The sequence below is a fragment of the Carlito syrichta genome, unplaced genomic scaffold (genome assembly GCF_000164805.1).
Source record: "Carlito syrichta isolate Samal-C Ts95f unplaced genomic scaffold, Tarsius_syrichta-2.0.1 Scaffold160329, whole genome shotgun sequence".
Taxonomy (NCBI): Eukaryota; Metazoa; Chordata; class Mammalia; order Primates; family Tarsiidae; genus Carlito; species Carlito syrichta.
The window spans coordinates 21,087-40,998 of NW_007104425.1; the positions used below are offsets into that span (position 1 = coordinate 21,087).

At 42.2% G+C, this 19,912-nt stretch overlaps 1 protein-coding gene across 3 annotated transcripts in view; it reads left to right on the top strand.

Annotated features, from left to right (window-relative positions):
• The first annotated feature begins 382 nt into the window (after positions 1-382).
• Positions 383-19,912, top strand: part of CLCN3 (chloride voltage-gated channel 3) — an 84,872-nt gene continuing 65,342 nt past the window's right edge. For all 3 annotated transcript variants that reach the window (XM_008051084.2, XM_008051082.2, XM_021709118.1), the window contains exon 1: positions 383-673. In XM_008051084.2, the coding sequence (XP_008049275.1) occupies positions 514-673 (160 nt within the window). In that variant the 5' untranslated portion in view covers positions 383-513. The remainder of the gene's footprint in view (positions 674-19,912) is intronic.

A 19,912-nucleotide genomic window follows, 5' to 3' on the forward strand; every position in this document is an offset into this window, starting at 1 on the left:
ACTTGAGCCCAGGTGTTATAGACAATAGTGTGCTCTGCCGAGTTGGCCGTCAGTATGATGACCTCCTGGGAGTAGGGGACTACCAAGTTGCCTAAGGAAGGGTGAACGGCCCAGGTCAGAAATGGAGCAGGTCCAAACTCCCATGCTGATCTGTTGTGGGTTGTGCCTCTGAATAGCCACTGTGCTCCAGTCTGAGCAACTCAGTGAGACCCCATCTCCAAAAAGACAAAAAATTGCGAAGTAATTGACCTTGGAGATTGTTTTATATCACTACATGAAGAAACTCTTCATTATTTTTTACAAGTGTATAATGAGAATAAAATTATTAAATCACCCTCAAGATTTTTAACATATAGTATAACATTTCTATTGTTACAGTGAACGAAGTTTATTTTTTTAAATATAGAGATTGTACCTTTCCTTTTGTAATGTTAAGCTAGATTATTTTTATTATATGTTGAGGAAGTGTTAAAACCATTTTTCCCTTTTTTCCCCAGACAACCAGACAACTAAATGGAGTCTGAGCAGCTGTTCCATAGAGGCTACTATAGAAACAGCTACAACAGTATAACAAGTGCAAGTAGTGATGAGGAACTTTTAGATGGAGCAGGTGTTATTATGGACTTCCAAACTTCTGAGGATGACAATTTGTTAGATGGTGACACTACAGCTGGTAAGTTCAGCATTGCAACGTATCTGTAGTCATGACTGTCTACTGCTAAATATATGTATTGCTTAATAGAGGGTGAATTTTTTGGTAACTTTTTAAACACTTGGGATGAAATTTGCATAACATAAACTTAACCATTGCAAGGTGTACAATTTAGTGGAATTTAGCACATTTCACAGTGTTTTGCAACTTTCACTTCTGTGTAGTTCCAAAACATTTTCATCACTCCAACACAAAACCCCACGTCTGAGTAAACATTTATATTTAAAAATAGCGCAGTACAGAGGTGTACAATCAGCAAATCATTGTGTGGAAATTGATGAATTTCTACAAAGTGGACCTTTTTGTGTAGAAATAAAATATTGTCAGCACTATTTTTTTTTTTTTTTGCCTAGAAGTCTCACTGTGTTGCCCAGGCTAGAGTGCAGTGGAATGCTCATGTCTACCACAGCCTTGACCTGCTGGGCTCAGGTGATCCTTCTGCCTCAGCCTTCCAAGTAACTGGAACCATAAGTGTGCACCACCTGTTCTTAAAAAGTTCTTAATTTATTGTAGAGATGAGGATTCATCAAGTTGCCCAGGCTGGTCTCGAGTCCCTGGACTCAGGAAATCCTCTCATGTCCACCTCCCAAAGTCCTGGGGTTATAGGCATGATCACCGTGTCTGACTAAATACACAATTTTTGATAAATAAATTCCGGTTTTTGAGGGTCTCTTTGTATTTAGTTACTTTGTTGAAAGATATTTCTTGTTTTTTCCTCCCAGATTTTTGGCTGTTGCTATAGTGCTGTTATGAGTTTTCATGTACGTGTGTTTTAACGCACATTATGTGTGATTTGTACCTCAGAATGGAATGCCCACATTACAGAATGTTCATATCTTAGTGTTACCTGGTGCAGTCAGATACTTCCAGTGTGGCTGTAGCATGCACCTTTCCACCAGCTGTTTATGAGCGTTCCAGTTGCTCCATGTCGTCACCAGTATTACCTGGGCTTAAAATGTTCTAGTTTGGGTAGCATAGTCTCTCATTTGGTTTTAGTTTATATTTGGCTGATGGCTTATGAGTTTAAAGGCCTTTTTGCATGTTTATTTGGTTTTTAGATTGCCTCCTTTGAAGTGCCATTTCATTTCTTTTCCCTATTTGTAGGAGTTCATTATACATGCTGATTGTAAGTCCTTTCTCAAATACATGAAGAGTTTTGCAAATGTCTTCTCTTTTTTTTTTTTGAGTTGGAGTCTCTGTCGCCCAGGCGGGAGTGCAGTGGCCACTCCTGGCCACCGTAGCCTCGACCTGCTGGGCTCCGGCGATCCCTCTGCCTCAGCCTTCCGAGTAGCTGGAACTACAGGCGCGCGCTACCACGCCCGGCTGATTTTTGGTTTATTGTAGAGATGAGGTCTTGCCAAGTTGCCCAGGTGGGTCTCGAACCCGCAGGCTCAGGCAATCCACTCACCTCAGCCTCCCAAGATGCAGGATTACAGGCTGAGCTACCGAACCCGGCTGCAAATGTCTTCTCTCTGTGGTCTTTTTACCGTCTTAAAGAGGCATCTTCATGAAGATGTCAGTTCTAATGAAATCTAAAATTAATCCTTTCTTTAGTCTTAGTGTTTTTGTTCTATTTAAGATATTATCCTAGCCAGGCTCGGTGGCTCAGCCTGTAATCCCGCGCCTTGGGAGGCTGAGGTGAGTGGATTGCCTGAACCCGCGGGTTCGAGACCCTCTTGGGCAACTTGGCAAGACCCCATCTCTACAATAAATCAAAAATTAGCTGGGCGTGGTAGCGTGCGCCTATAGTTCCAGCTCCTTGGAAGGCTGAGGCGGAAGGATCGCCAGAGCCCAGCAGGTCGAGGCTGCAGTGGCCAGGAGCGGCCACTGCACTCCAGTCTGGGTGACAGAGTGAGACTCCAACTCAAAAAAAACCAAAAAATGATATTATCCTATACCTCAAGGTCACAAAGATAATTCTCCTGTTTCTTCTAGAAGTTTTATTTTGTGTCATTCATGTTTAGATTTATAATCCACTTGCAGTTAATTTTTTTGTATGATATGAGTTAAGGGTTTGGATTTACTCTTTCCTTTATGAATAACTAGTAGACTCAGCACCATTTACTGAAAAAAAAAAAACCCTTCCTTTTTCTAGTGTACTGCAGTGACATCTCTGTCACTCCATTTCTTAGCTCCATTTCTTAGGTCTGTTTCTGGACTTTCTACTGTGTTACATTGAAATACTTGTCTATTTTTATACCAAAACTCAGCATATATTAGTTTTGGTTTTTAAATTAGCCTTTTATTTAGCCTGTAGCCATTTGCATTTACCATAACCACCAATATATTTACTTTCAGACTGTCCATCTTTGCATTCGTTTTCTGTTTGTGACATCTGTTCTTTTCTTTCCCTTTATTTCTATTCTTCCCAATACCTCTTATTATACATTGTCTTGTTTTTTGTTGTGTAAGTTACTTTAGAGATTATAGCATGTACCCTTGATTTATTAGTTCTTTTGAGTCAGTGTCTCACTCTGTCACCCAAGCTGGAGAGCAGTAGACGCTCACAGCCACCGTAACCTTGACCTGCTGGGCTCAGGCAGCTGGAACTACAGTTGTGCGCCACCACACCCAGCTAATTTTTCTTGCTTTATTGTAGAGATGAGGTCTCAAAAAGTTGTCCAGGCTGGTCTCAAACCCCTGGGCTCAGGCAATCCTCTCACTTTGGCCTCCCAAAGTGCTGGGGTTACAGACTTGAACCACTGCACCCGGCTATTAGTTCTTTAACTTAGTACTTTTACCACTTCTTGGAAATTCAAAGACCTCAGAATAGTTTACCTCTTTTTATCCTCCTCCTACATTTTGCATCATTATTGTCCTCTGCTTTAATTCTTTGAAAGACACTGTTACCATTTTGTACAATGTCTACTTTGATTTGGCCACAACTGTACCTTTTTCATTGCTGTTTATCTTATCTTTTTAGAGATGGGGTCTCACTATGTTGTCCAGTCTGGTCTCAAACTCTTGGCTGCAAGGAATCCTCTCACTTCATCTTCCCGAAGTGTTAGGATTACAGGCATGCGCCACTGCACTAACCTCTGTTTTTCATTTCATACAGATAGAAACATTTCGATGTTTGTGTCTGTTATATTTTTCTGACTGAAGAGCTCTCATTAGTATATCTTTAATGAACATCTGCTAGCAATAAAATCACTCAACTTTTGTAAAAGTCTTTGTTTCACCTTTATTTTTCAAGTATGTTTTTGTAGCTATATTCCAGATTTATCATTATCTTTTTTGAACACTATAAAGGTATAATTCTGGGGTCATTTGCCATCTGTGATTTGTCTTGCAAAAAGCTATCAGTCTCATTACTGCTTCTTGAAGAGTAATGGCTCTTTTATTTTTTTCCACTAGCTGGTTTTAAAGCTTGTTTTTGTCTTTGGTTTTGAGAAGCTTAACCAGGATCTAAGTGTGGTTTTCTTTGTGTTTGTCCTGTTTGAGGTTATTAGTTTTCTGAATATGTGACTTGATTTTTCTTTTTTTTTTTTTAATCTTCAGAGAGTTTGACCAGTGTATTCTCAAATGTTATTTCTGCTATTGTCTCTCCCCTTTCCTTTTAGGACTCCGATTAGATCTTTTCTGTATGACCCTTATGTCTCCTACTCTTTTCTGTATTTTTCATCTTTTTTTCATTTCATGTGGATATTCAGCTCATTTGGGTAAATACCAAGGAGTGTGATTGCTGGATCATATGGTAAGTATGTTTAGTTTGCTAAGAAACTGCCAAACTGTCTTCCAAAGTAGCTGTACCATTTTGCTTCCCCACTTACAGCGAATGAGAGTCTCTTTTTTTTTTTTTTTTGAGTTGGAGTCTCACTCTGTCGCCCAGGCTGGAGTGCAATGGCACACTCCTAGCCACCGCAGCCTCGACCTGCTGGTGACCTGCTGGTCTCCGGCGATCCTTCCGCCTCAACCTTCCAAATAGCCGGAACTACAGATGTGCACTATCATGCCCGGCTAATTTTTGATTTATTGTAAAGATGAGGTCTCGCCAAGTTGCCTGGACTGGTCTCAAACCCGCAGGCTCAGGCAGTTCATTCATCTCAGCCTTCCAAAGTGCTGGGATGACAGGTTGAGCCACTGAGCCAGACTGAGAGTTTCTGTTGCTACACATCCTTGCCAGTGTCTGGTGGTGTCAGTGTTTTGGATTTTAGTCTTTTTTTGTGTCAAAGTCTCACTGTCACACAGGCTAGAGTGCAGTGGCATGCTCATGGCCACTGCAGCCTCAATGTACTGGGCTTAGGTGATCCTTTCATCCTCAGCCTTCCAAGTAGCTGGAACCACAGGTGCAAGCCACCACGCCTGGCTAATGTTTTGATTTATTGTAGAGACAAGGTCTCGCATGCTGTCCAGGCTGATCTCAAACCCGTGGGCTCCAACAGTCCTCCGGCCTCCACCTCCCAAAGTGCTGGGATTACAGGCTGAGTCACTGTACCCAGCTGGTTTATAGTCATTTTAATAGGTATATAGTAGTATCTTACTGTTATTTTATATTGAGTGTTGAATTTCAGTTATTTTTCAGCTGTAAAATTTCCTTTTGGTTATTTTTTATGTTTCCTTTTGGGTTTTTGTTTGTATGTTTGTTTTTTATTCTTTGCACTATTTGCTTTTTTGGGCATATTACTCATTTGTTTAAAGTTCATGTCTGAGAATTCTAATCTCTGAGTCACTTGTGGGTCTGCTTCTGTTGCCTGTATTTTCTCTCTCTCTCTCTTTTTTGTCTTTTGCCCCTGACTTCTTGCAGGCTTTGTAATTTTTTATTGAGTGCTGGATATTGTTTGTTTGTTTTACAGTCCAGAGGTCTTTTTAATTTTTTTACACCTCTTATGCCATGAATTCATAGAGAGCAGGTTCTGGAAGCACAGGCTTCTCCTCGCTGGTTCTCACGAAGTGTGCTTCCCTAGGTAGGGGCATGCTGACGCTTCAGTTGAACCTAGCTTCTTTCTCTTTGGCTTCCTTTTTCTTTTTTTTTTTTTGAGTTGGAGTTTCACTGTGTCGCCCAGACTGGAGTGCAGTGGCCACTCCTGGCCTCCGCAGCCTCGACCTGCTGGGCTCCGGCGATCCTTCCGCCTCAGCCTTCCGAGTAGCCAGAATTACAGGCATGCGCTACCACGCCCGGCAGATTTTTTTATTTATTGCAGAGATGAGGTCTCGCTGCCCAGGCGGGTCTCGAACCCGTGGGCTCAGGCAATCCACTCACCTCAGCCTCCCAAAGGCGCAGGATTACAGGCTGAGCCACCGAGCCCGGCTCTGGCTTCCTTTTTCTGATCATTTTCCTTCACTTGTTTCAGGAAGCAATCTCAACTCCTAGAGTGCTTAATATGCTCTCTATACACATTGATTCTGTAGGCAAGTATCTTGCCCTTGTTTGGTGACAGCGTTGGCAACAGTATGCTGGTAACATTGTAAACACTTCCATTTTTGCCATGGTAACATTTATGGGGCATCTGTTGCTTTTTGAACAGTACCCATTCCCCCATGTCTATAGTATAACCTTTCTTGTAGATTCACATGTGTGTGGCCAAAGGAACATCTCCATGTTTTCTAAAATGCCTGGAGAACATGTATCAGATGGTCTCTGATACATTCCTCTTTCCCTTTGTGTTTGCCATTTTGGCGAGTTACTGGAAGTTGACCGCTCCAGCTGAAGGGCAGGCAAGTCATATACAAAAAATGGTGGAATCTGTGGATGGTGATATCTTCACCAAAGTGGATTTTTTTTTCCTAGCAGATAGGGTGTCCAGGAGCAAATTACCTTGATCTTATCAAATGTCGAGCAAATTTACAGCATGGTTTCAGACTTTCTGAGATTTAAGTCTATTTTGGGGTCATTTTATTTTTAGGGCATAATCCTCTAGAAAGCCTAGTGTGTTTATCAAGACTCCTCCTCTTTGGCGGGTACTGAAATTCAATTTTGCTTCCCTATCCTTTTGAGACTGCTGACAGTTCTGCTTATCATTTTAGTTTTTTAACCACTCCTTTTTGCTTAGTTTCTCATACTCTTGCCCATTGACTTGGAGAATAATAAATATTTTTAGGAGAAAAGCATCATAGAACAAACTATTCTATCCCTTTTCTAGATAATGGTCTGTTCAAGTTCACATCGCCCTGGTGGTTCTGAACTTCAAATTTTGTCTTTTTTTATTTTTTTTTTGGAGCCTCACTCTGTCACCCAGACTGGAGTGCAGTGGCCACTCCCGGCCACTGCAGCCTCGACCTGCTGGGCTCCAGTGATCCTTCCGCCTCAGCCTTCCAAGTAGCTGGAACTACAGACGCGCGCTACCACGCCCAGCTCTTTTTGATCTATTGTAGAGATGAGGTCTCGCAAGTTGCCCAGGCAGGTCTCGAACCCACGGGCTCAAGGCAATCCACTCACCTCAGCCTCCCAAAGGCACGGGATTACAGGCTGAGCCACCGAGCCCGGCTAAAAATTTTGTCTTCTTGACCCAGTGAGACGCCCCAGAGTTCCTGGTCTTTTACTTTCTGCTTGGCTTCTCAGTTACTCCACTTAAGAACCAGGAGATGACTCAATAGCAAAAACGACTGAGATGGGTGGGATTTGCCTTTCTTTGTTTTGCTTCTTTTCAGAATCTGGCACTGCACGTTCTGGTTGCCTTAGATGTTCTTTGATTAGAAAACATACACAGTATTTTGTTATTACTAGTCATTAGCTTTCTGTATCTGAGATGGGTTTTTTCTCATTTTAATAACAAAGTTGTAAACCAGAAAAACATACGTATTTATAATTTGAAACTTTAAGTGAAATTAACAGCATCCCCATATTTTTTCTGTGCTTAATAACTCCTTGGCCCCTTATGTGAGGCAGAAAACTGACTCAGGGAAGTAGAAAGATAGACGAAGGGGCCTCACTGTTTTTCGTCTTTCCTCACTGCTGTCAAGTGCTGGTGACCTCTTTACTCATAGTCTTTTATAGGAAAGAGTGTCAAGCAGGAAGGGGCAGGCAAAGGCACAAAAGATCTTGTATTCTTTTTTCTCTTATCCAGGGGGATAATTTTTCTAGATCTCTATCAGTAGACTTCCTCTTATATCACTGGCCATAATCAGGACACATGCCCACCCCAAGACTAATTACTGGCAGAGGGGATTGGTATTACTGATTGGTTAGGACACTCATGATTCCTTCTCTGGAATTAGATACATTAACAACCAGACAAAATGGAGGTTCTGTTCTCAAGGACGAGGTTGGAATGACTGCAGAGTAAGGAGCCATTGACGTTTTCTATACAGAACCTGTCCTCAAAGTTAGTGTAGTTGAAGGTGTAAGTTGTGGAACAGCAGCTGAAAATAACTATGTAGATTTTAAATTGGATGGTACAGATTCTAAATGTTCCATCTCAAAAAAAAAGGATATTATTTTGATGCTCCTTTAGAATTGGGAAGACTGCCAGGGTAAGTATTATGATTGTGAAGCAGCGAATGTCATTTGTTAAGATAGCAAATATTGTTTTTTCAGCATAGCTGATGTAGTTTAACAGTAGCAAGAAGGAGAACATCTCGGAAGAAGTAGAAGTCTCAGGAGAGATCCACAATCATTGTGACCAATGTCAGAGGAGGGAGCTCATTTCTGTCTCTACTCAATATCTGAGTAGAAGTAGATAGGACATGCATCTGGCATTAAAATTCTTTTATGATTCAATATCTTTGTAGCACATGAAAAAATGAGAACTCATCGCTGGAAAGTACCAAAAGTGTTTTTTTGGTATATGAGTTGCATGAAAATTGTGATGTTCAGTGCGTTCAAGTTGAAGACCTGATTTACATCCTAGCTCTGCCACTTAGTAGGTCTGTAACTTTCAGCAGATCACTTAGCGTCTCTGTGCCTCAGTTTTTTCCTCCGTAAACAATAGTAATACCAAATGATTACTCTGATAATTGAGTGCATGCAGAGATCGTAATACATAAATAATGCATATGGAATCCTTGGCAGAGTGACGGCTCATGATAAGGACTCAGTAGATAGTAGCTGTGTATGTGTTCTTCTATGTTACTTCCCCTTTGGCTATGTTAGACTCTGTCCCCCCACAGAAACAGTTTCCTTTCATGTTAGCATTTAAGTGAGTTGTCCGTTAACATTTTTAGTAGTATTAATGAAAAGTCTGTAGCTCTAGAACTTAAATATGACATCGAGATTAGGATTGAGGTGGTAAGAGAGAAACCGTTTTGGACTTCACAGGCTCCAGCAGACAGTTACTTGTTTGTTGCATAGCTTTATCTTGGAAAATAACTATAAGATATATACTTACTTATCTCAGAAGTGGAATCAACTTGCTCAGAGTGAATGCTTAATAATTTAGAGCACACTAATTAGATAATGGAAGTTATTCCTAATAATGATGACTAGTAGTATCAGTTTAAAAAAATTAAGCTAGTAAAAATTTAGTTTGGTATTATATTTATATTAAGTATATCTAATTTGAGTGAGTCATTTTAGTCAGTAATTCAGATTCTTTGGAAGATGCAAACATTTTTATTGCAAGGAACAGTAAAGGGGGGGCCAAGACTTTGCTGCCAGAGTTACATTCATTAAGGAGAGCCATATGGTTTCTGACTTGCTGAAAATGAAGACTGTGATGCTCGACAGTACAAGTTAGGATTCTTATTAAACTGTACTGCCTCAGCAGCTAACTCATGCTGGTAGCCTAAACTGTACTGCCTCAGCAGCTAACTCATGCTGGTAGCCTGATTACACTGGTAAGTTTACAGCTTAGGCCCTGTGTCTTTTTTTTCAATGTCTGGGATGTTTACTCGGCAGCATCAGAGATCTTCCCCAGGTTTGGGGTGTGTTTGAACTGAGGGAAAGGCAAGAGAACAGCTCACTTCATGGAGTTTCCATTTCCTGCCGATAGATCACTTGTAAAAAGAATGTGGAAATACTCACATGCACACGGAAGGTGCTCTGATGAGATTTTGAAAATCTTGGGGCATGTGGTAACTGGGACTGGAATGCAGAGGGACCGCATAGAGCACTGTGTTCTGTTTCCCGGCTGTACTACATTCTGGCTTCAGATCTCAGCAGCCACACAGCACATGAGGCTGGGGGTGGGCTATCCTACTCAGGGTCTTGGGACTGTGCCCCCTCTGCTAGAACTTCACTTTCCTTCTAAGCTGTTACAGGAGATTCCCGTATTTTCATTCAGATGTCTATTGTTAGATTTAGCTTTTTTCAAAGTGTTTGTAGTTTTATTAATCTTATATCCCGCTGGACAATATATTCCTAAGTGCTGTCTACATGGAAATTTCGGAAGAAAAGTCCTGGCCAAGTAGACACAGAGTGGCCATGCCAGAAGCTGACTGGCATTTGCCAGGACACCTGTTAGTGCAATGACATCCCTAGAATTAGGACACATATCAGAAGCAGGGTCCAGCCTTTAGTCCTGCAGACACAGAAGCATGACCTCAACATCCTGAAACTGAGCTGTCTCTAAGTAGTGGATTCGCCTTAACCAGGGTTTTAAATCTTGTTAGGTAAAACTATGATGCAGATTTATTTGTAGTGAGAAATATATTAATAATCTACTTTATTCTTTAAAAGGATATAAAGCAGCTTATAAGGATAAACAGAATTCAGTCATTAATGTATTTTACAAGGATGGAGCAAAGGGAAACAACTTGAAGTAACATAGAGATGAGACCAATAAAAATGTTATCAATATATTTTCTGAAGGGAGACTGCACCTTTGCTTCTAAGCTTTATAGTGCCAACTGAACAGGGGAAACTATTTAATTAAATCATCTAGAATGTTTATAGAAGAAAAATCCAACCAGTTGCCTAGAAGACACCCTATTGTGAATTTTTTTTTTTTTTGAGTTGGAGTCTCACTCTGTTGCCCAGACTGGAGTGCAGTGGCATGTTCCCAGCCACCGCAGCCTCGACCTCCTGGACTCCGGCGATCCTTCCGCCTCAGCCTTCCAAGTAGCCGGAACTACAGGCGTGTGCTACTACGCCCAGCTAACTTTTGATTTATTGTAGAGACGAGGTCTCGCCAAGTTGCCCAGGTGGGTCTCAAACACTCGGGCCCAGGCAGTCCACTTGCTTTGGCCTGCCAAAGTGCTAGGACTACAGGCTGAGCCACTGAGCCCAGCCCCTGTTGTGAATATTAAGATAAGCTTTTGAGTGATGCTGTAAAGTGGTTATTGGCTAACGTATTAGGCAGTGATTTGTAGGAATGTACTTAAAGTAGACGTCCATTAATATCTCTTACTAGAATCACAAGACCTAATTCCAAAGTGTATCACTATTCTCTAGTGTAATCATTGATTATTTATGATGTTCTGACAGAATTCATAGATGCATGTTCGAGTATCTTGGAATAGACGGACAGTGTGGAGTTTCTGGAAGTCATCAAATTACATATTGTTTTGCTGAGGTTTGATATTAATATATATCACAGTAGTGATTTTAGAATTATTATAACAGAGCTATACTAGAACAGAGTTTATCATTTATACATCGCTAGCTTTCCTTAAGCAATAGAACAGCCAGGCTAACCCTAAGACTGAATGGAAGGCACCAGAAGTCATCTTAATGAAAAGACTTAAAGTCACCTTAAAGGCTGTGCCTGTGGGCGGCAAAGTAAGGAGTCTTCATTCAAATTTTGTGTTTTATGTTTACCAGAAGACATAGATAAAGGATTAGTAAAAGATCCAAAATGTGTATTCTGTATGACAAGGGAGTGATAATTTTTGCTATGATAAGCTACCACAGACATTGGGAGCAAGCGAAAAGCAAAGTATGCTCCCAAGTATCCACAAAATGGCCTGGGTTTGAGAAATATGGGTTGACATCCCCTTAACTGAAATGCTTAAGGCCAGAAGTGTTTGGAATTTCAGATATTTTTTGGATTTTGGAATGGGATACCGTGGGGATAGAATCCAAGTCTACATGTGAAATTCATGTATGTTTCATACATACCTTAATACCTGAAGATACTTTTATACAGTATTTTAAACAATTTTGTGTATGAGGCAAAGTTTGTGTGCATTGAACCATCAAAAAGCAAAGGAGTCACTGTCCTAGCCACTGATGTGTCAGGGCTCAAAAAGTTTTAGGTTTTGAAGCAGGCGATATTTTGGAATTTCAGATTTGGGGTGCTCAGTCTGTATTTCTTCTTAGAATATCTTTGAAGGCAGCAGTTCCTAGACTTTTTGTTCTCAAAATCCCTTCCTACTACTAAAAAATTATTGAGGATCTTAATAAGCTTTTTTTAGTTTTTGAATCGGGGTCCTACTCTGTTGCCCAGGTTGGAGTGCAGTGTTATAATCACAGCTCACCGTAGCCTTGACCTCCTGTGTTCAGGCGATCCTCCCACCTAAACTTCTCGAGTAGTTGAGACTATATGGATGTGCTACCATGCTGGCTAATTTTTAAATTTTTTTTGTAAAGACAAGATATCGCTATGTTGTCGAGGCTGACCTCAGACTCCTGGGCTCAAGCAATTCTCCTGCCTTGGCCTCCCAAAGTGTTGGGATTACAGGCATTACAGGCGTGAGCCACTGTGCTCAGCTGTGTGTGTGTGGGTGTGTGTTTTAAAAAAGTTTTTTTCTTTTTCTTTTTTTTGAGTTGGAATCTCACTCTGTTGCCCAAGCTGAAGTGCAGTGGCATGCTTGTGGCCACTGCAGCCTCGACCTACTGGGCTCTGGTGATCCTTCCGCCTCAGCCTTCCAAGTAGCTGGAACTACAGGTGAGTGCTCGCCTGGCTAATTTTTTTTTATTGCAGAGATGAGGTCTTAGCAAGTTGCCCAGGCTGGTCTCGAACCCCTGAGCTCAGGCAGTCCTCTCGCCTTGGCCTTCCAAAGTGCTGGGATTATAGGCTTAAGCCACCGTGCCCAGCCTGTGCGAGTGTATGTGAGTGTGTTTGTGTGTGTGTGTTTAAGGTAGGTTATAGCTATCAGTATTTACCACATTAGATATTAAAACAATTTTATTAATTAAAAACTTTATCAATTCATTTTATTTTTTTGAGTTGGAATCTCACTCTTGTTGCCTGGGCTGGAGTGCAGTGGCATGCTCATGGCCACCGCAGCCTCTACCTGCTGGGCTCAAGCGATGCTTCCGCCTCAGCCTTCCAAGTATCTGGAACTACAGATGCACGCCACCATGCCCAGCTAGTTTTTGTGATTTATTGTACAGATGAGGTCTCACCAAGTTGCCCAGACTAGTCTCGAACCCTCGGGCTCAGGCAATACTCCCGCCTCAGCCTCCCAAAGTGTTGGGATTACAAACTAAGCTACTGTGTCTGGCCCCTCAATTCATTTTAAAATAGCAATAATACACTCATTATGTTGTAACGTTAACAAGATTTTAATTAAACAAAAAAGCTGTTTTCCAAAATAAAAATAAATTTAGCAAGAAAGGTGGTATTGTTTCATATTTTTGTATGTACCTTTAATGTCTGTCTTAGTATAGAAGACAGCTGAATATTCACACGTTTCACTCTCTTGTGATATTGTTGTTAAAGCAAGAGAATTGCTTGAGCTCAGTAGTTTAATTCCAGCCTGGGCAGCATAGCAAGACCCGTCTCTACAAAAAAATTAAAAAATGAACTGGGCATGGTGGCACACACCCATAGTCCCAGCTACTTAGGAGACTGAGGCAGAAGGATCACTTAAGCCCAGGAGGTCGAGGCTGCAGTGAGCTGTAATTGTGCCACTACACTTCAGCCTGGTGACAGAGTGAGATACCAGCTCTAAAAGAAAACTGTACTATTGAACATTTTATGCTTATTAAATTAAAATCCATTGGCCTATCTTGTGCCTTGAATGGTTCTGTTACCCAAGCGTGATTTTATACTATCATGCATTAATCATTTGGAAAATTGACTTGTTGGTGTGTTTCTTAGCTAGGGCAGCTGTAACAATGTACCACAGATTGGATAGCTGAAACAGCAGATACACTTCCTCACAGTTCTGGAACTGTAGGCTGGGTGTCTTCTGAGGCCTCTCTCCTCAGCTTGTGGCTGACTGTCTTCTCCCTGTGTCTTCACTCCTGCGTGTCTGTATCCTGAGCTCCTCTTCTTATAAGGAGACCAGTCATATTGGATGGGGGGTCCCTAATCACCTCTTTTAACCATAACTAGCTCTTTAAGGAGGTAATTTGGACCTTATATCCAAATATAGTCTTGTTCTGAGGTACGGGAGTTAGGACTTCATCATTTCAATTTTGAAGGCACATTATTATTTAGCTCATAACAACTGATTTCTGCAGATCATACATTTCATTACACAAATTTAAGTCACAATTTTTACGATTGCCACCAATTCCATAGAGAAGTCTTTAACTGTTGGGAAGCTGTTTGGCTCACAGTGGTGAATATAAGGTTTCCAAAATTTAATTTTTGCTAGAGAGCTGAATTTTATTGTTATCCACACATACTGTCAATTGTTTTACTTGGCCAGATGTAATGCCTGTAATCCCAGCACTTTAGGAGGCCAAGGTGAGAAGATTGGTTGAGCCTAGGAGTTCGAGACTAGCTTGGACTACATAGTGAGACCTCATCTCTACAAAAAATTTTAAAAATTAGCCAAGTATAGTGGCATGTGCCTGTAGTCCCAGCTACTCAGGAGGCTGAGCCAGAAGGATCACCTGAGCCCAGGAGGTTGAGTCTGCAGTGAGCCAGAATCGTGCCACTACATTCCAGCCTGGGTGACAGAGTGAGCCTACAAAAAAAATCTTTTTTTTTTTTTTTTTTTACTTGAAGAGACAGACTCACTTGATTTAAGTTGAGAAAATGTCTGGCAGATTCTGTGGTGTAAATAACTAAAGTTAGCGTGTCAGTTCTTTCAGATAAAAATGATGTTCCATGAAAAAAGTTCAGTTCACAATTCAAACATTCAGACAAATGCTTTTCTCAGGACAGAGCACAAAAGTATGAGCCAAGGTATGCTATGTATTCTTCCCACTTTGTCACTCAGAATATTAAAAGAATGTATACTTGAGTTGTGATTTAGTAAAATGAATTATTTACTGTTGTACCACGGACATTTGAAAGTGAAATGGGCTTTTGTTTTCTGCAAGTACATGGCCTTGAAAAATGCAGTGACTTCTAGTACATTTTGGTGCCACTGATTTGATTTGTGCTCAATACCAGCGGTTTACCCACTCTTGCTTTCTCGCTATAAATGAAAGGCCAATACAGCGACAAAGAGGAAGGATATTGAGGTCTGCTGAATAATGGCCACACCCTTGTTCCTGGAACCTGTGAATATGTTACCTTTCGTGAAAAAACTGACTTGGTGGTTGTGATGAAAGATCTTAGATGGAAAGACTATCCTGGGAGGCTCCAGTGTCATTACTAGGTCCTTCAAAGAGGGAGGCAGGAGGACCAGAGTCAGTAGCAGACAGGGGGCTGAAGGGGCATGAAAGGAGGCCATAAGCAAGGAATGCAGGTGACCTCCGGGAGCTGGAAAAGGCAAGGAAAGGGGTTCTCCTGCGGCGTCTGGAGTGAGAACAGCCCTGCTTACTCCACCTCTGACCTCCAGGGCTATAAGTAAGGACATTTTGCTGCTTATGCTATTCCAGGTGGTAATGTGTCTCAATATCAGTAGGACACTGACACAGATGTCTTCGTATTATTGAAAATGTTTTTTGTCTCACAGACCTCCTGAGAAAGATCTTGGGGGGTTTCTAGGGTCCATGGACCATGCTTGACTGCACTTTGAGAATTCTGTTTTGAGATGAGCTAGCAGCCAAATGCACACTGGGTAACTGAATAAGGTGACTTGCTACATGGTATTATAAACTATAACAGTGGAGGTTTACATAAAAAGGGTAAAATCTAAATATACAGTATCCCAGTTCTCTTCAGATGTTACACACACACACACACACACACACACACACACACACACACACAGAGAGAGAGAGAGAGAGAGAGAGAGAGAGAGAAAGTTGGAGGGAAATACACCAAAAGAATGATTTCCTCTTGGTGATGGAATTTGGGTACTTTTTATTTTTCTTTATACTTTTCAGTGTTTTCCGAATTGCCCGCAGTTTGGCTGTGGGATTCTAAAACTGCACCTGAACTTCCAGGTCATCAGAAGTGAACTTGTCAGCGTAAGAGGATAGAACATCCCTCACTGTGGTTTTCAAACTCAGCGTACGGGTTTGGATGCTTAGTCTGTGGTGAGAGCGCCTTCTGTTGCGCTGCTGCGGGCCTTGCACCTGGGGTGAGCCTATGCCCGGCGGCAGCGGCTGCTCCCGCAGCTTTGCCTGTCCTGCCAACCACCGCTGGGCCTTCCCTTCTTCACCCGCCCTGTGGTGCCAGCGATCACTCGTACTTCACTCCTCCCTCCGCCCATGGTCCTTCAGAAGACTGGCTTTTCTCTCGCTCCTGCTGTGCTGCTCTCTGGCCTGTTCCGGATTTGTCTGAACTTGTTTGTAGCCTGCCCTCCTCCGAGATTGAGCCGTGTCTTTTTTCAGTGAAATGATCCCAGTTATCTCTGTCAGCCTGCAAGCAGTGTATTTTCCTATGTACGTGGTTCTGTTAAGAGCCAGTCAAGCTGGGCTCGGTGGCTCAGCCTGTAATCCTGCGCCTTTGGGAGGCTGAGGTGAGTGGATTGCCTGAGCCCGTGGGTTCGAGACCCGCCTGGGCAGCGAGACCTCATCTCTACAATAAATCAAAAAATCAGTCGGGCGTGGTCACGCATGGCTGTAATTCCGGCTACTCGGAAGGCTGAGGCGGAAGGATCGCCGGAACCCAGCAGGTCGAGGCTGCGGTGGCCAGGAGTGGCCACTGCACTCCAGTCTGGGCGACAGAGTGAGACTCCAAATCAAAAAAAAAAAAGAGCCAATCCATTGTGTTTTGATTACACAGTTTAACTCTTGGTGAGCAATCTTATTTTCCTTCTCCCCAGACTGTGTGAGAAGGGGTGTTCGTTCATCTTGGGCAGCCATGTGTGCTGTTTATTTTACCCTCCCTTCTTATAGTCTGAAGTTGGCATGCATGCAGTGGGAGCTCATTCAGGGTTGGCTGCTTTGTGAAACAGTCACTACTTATCATGTTAGCTGGTCATGTTTTATAGCTCTTAGGAGTCTTTTTTCCTTTTTATTTATTGAACTAATATGTATGGAGAGAGAAAAGTTCTGGTTTATTTGGACACGTATAAAGCTGATTGGATATTCAGTAGAGCAGCAGGATATATGTAGTCGCCTCTGTTGTGACAACTGCATTGTAGGGGCCCACCCACATGGTGCTGTCAGCCAGGAGAGAAAAGGGACAGGATGGAGCCGGGAAAAGACCACAGCAGATAAGGGCTGTGTAATATCTAGCTGCCTTATCAGAAAGATGAAGGGGAAAACACAGTTCTACCTACCCAACTCAGATTAGTTTTGGAAACGAGTATGGCAGAAGAAATGGTGGAAGTGTTGCTATTGTACATGAGAGTTCTTTGTGGCAATTTTAGCTTTGGTGACCCAAGTGTAAAGTTATTTATGCTTTCTATAGCCATCAAGATTATTTCATGACAGTCAGATCACTCCAGGTTCATAAAAATCTCATCTGGTTGACCTCAGCCATACTGACTTGGTATCCTCGGAGAAATGACTGATTCTAGGGCTAGGGCAGGGAGAGGCAGAATGAGGTCAGAGTGTCCTGTAGCAGTACCAGAAGCAAGGAAGTGCTCAAAATCACAAGGCTGGGGCATGTCAGGAACACAGGGCCTGACCGGAAGAGCCCCGTGACCAAGCTGGAATAATCTGGACAACAAAAATGATGTTGCATGAATTATAACTCAGTGTCAAGTGAGCCCATATGTGTAAATAAATAAGTGACTACACAAATAAATTAAATGGGTCAAAAGAGACAGTCTGCCTTGGAAGAATTACTTCCCAATAACCTACATAGACTCTCCGCTGTTATCAAGGGACAGCCTCCTCTGAGATGAGCTGGACTTCGAGACTCACTTCCAAAGACCAGAGGAGGGAAAAATGGAGATGCCTGGCACACAGCTTCTTAGCCAGATGGTGAACGTTGACACCACCTGTGATGTAGCACAGGTGTCATGTTCTCCTCTAATGACAAGAAGAGCATGTCCCCTTTGTGATGGTCTTTCCAAAGACCCACAACTCCAGTCTTATCACAAGAAAAACAGCAGATAAGTCTAAACTAGTTGGCATTTTATAGGACACCTGACCTGTCAAGGTCACGAAAACAAGGAAAGGCTGGAAAGCTGTCAAAGACCAAAGAAGTTTAGGGAGCCATGATAACTACACGCAGTGTGGTGTCCTGGACTGAACCTGGGTAAACTGCTGAAATCTGCAAGTCTGAAGTCTGCATAATGGAAACATACCAATGTCAGTTTCTTAGTTTTGACAAATGTGCCATGGAAATGTAAGATGTTGACAGTTGCGGAAACGGAGTGAGAGGTATCTGGGACCTCTCTTAGCAGCCTTTTGTAAATCTAAATTATTCCAAAATAAAGGTTGTTTTAAAAAATGGGTTTGAAAGAGCTACCTTTAAATAGTAAAGGTAGCTTATTATGGAAAATATAAATGGTGAAAAATTTAAGGTATAAAATGGAAGTCACCCAAATTCCTGTCACCCAGAGATGAGTGATTATTTTGACATATTTTTCCCAGACTTAATACATATTCCATTCAGCAAATAATTATTAGGCTCTTTGTGGGCCAGACCCATCATGGTATCTGCTTGGGAGAGAGCAGAGAACAACAGGGAGGTGAGCCAGCTCTAGTGAGAGAGTCCTGTTAAAGTGAAGAGTCCCACAGAAGCCGTTACAAGTACTGTAAAATAATATGAATGTGAGAACACGCACGTGGGAAACTCTAAGATGTGCCATTCTAGTGAGAACCAAAAAATGAATACAAGTCAGGCCGGTGAAGGAAGGAAGCAAGACATTCCAGGAGCTGGAGCTTGAGTTCAGGTGCAGTGGGGTGCTGGAAGCCTGGGTGCAGGTGTACCACGGGTGCAGTGGGGTTGCTAGAAGCTTGGGTGCTGGTGCGGCACAGGCGCAGGGAGCTTGGACACTGGTGCAGTGCAAGTGCTGGGAGCTTGGTCGTCAGTGCAGTGCTAGTGCTGGGAGCTTGGTTGTCGGTGCAATGCAGGTGCTGCAAGCTTGGGCACTGGTGCAGGTGGAGGGAAGGAGCTGGTCACTTTAGAGGCACAATGTCTAGAGTGTAGAGAGCGTAAGTGGAGAGGGAAGGATAGAGGCTGAAGGGGTTGTCAAGCAAGGTTTAAATCATGCATGTTGAAGGCCGGGCACTTTTTGTTTTAGAAGTGCTGGGAAACCACTGACGAGTTTTAAAAAGCAAGGGCCATTCAGTCTCCGGCAAATGGAGAGTTAGGTGGTGAATATATTGAGGTCACTGCAGCAAATCAGAAGAGAGATGGTGATGTCAGGATGGACATCGGGGCAAAGGGAGACTAGACAGGTTCAACATAGGTTTAGGGGTATAATCAGCCAGACTTGGTGATTGTTAGGATATGGGTGAGGGAACCAAAGAAAAAGTGTTCTGTATTTCCAGCATAGGCAACTGGTAGTGCCATTTACAAGGTGGAGAGTTCTTAATGTAATTTAATTTCTATTTATGTTTTAGATGTAGGGTCTTGCTCTGTAGTCTAGGCTAGAGTGCAGTGATGTGATCCTAGCTCACTGCAACCTCGAACACCTCGGCTCAAGCCATCTTTCCGCCTCAGCCTACCAAGTAGCTAGGATTACAGGCACCCACCATTACACCTGGCAAATTAAAAAAAATTTTTTTTGTAGAGATGGCATCTCTCTAAGTTCCCCAGGATGGTATTGGACTTCTTAACAGATAGTTGGAGTTGGTTGCTTTCTTTGAATAAGAGTAATCAAGCTCTTTGCTTGATATCAACTACAGGTAGAAAACATCAGTAAAATAATCCAAGAACAGTTTTTAGGAAGCATAGTATCCTTATATATCGATTTATAAGCAAAAATAAATTTCTAATAATATAAAGTTGGTATAGCTCCAAGAAAGATGTTCCAAGTTGGAATTATTTGACCCTGCTACAGCATTTCAAAGGTTACGTTTGTACATGTCTTTAGTAGATGACATGTTGATTTTAGTTTTGTTTTATCCTGCATCTACCAATAGAATTGGTAGTATTGTTCTAATGAGTGAGACATTTGGCTCAAAAATTGAATTTGGCAGCTTTAACTTTTTTTTTGAGTTGGAGTCTCACTCTGTCGCCCAGGCTG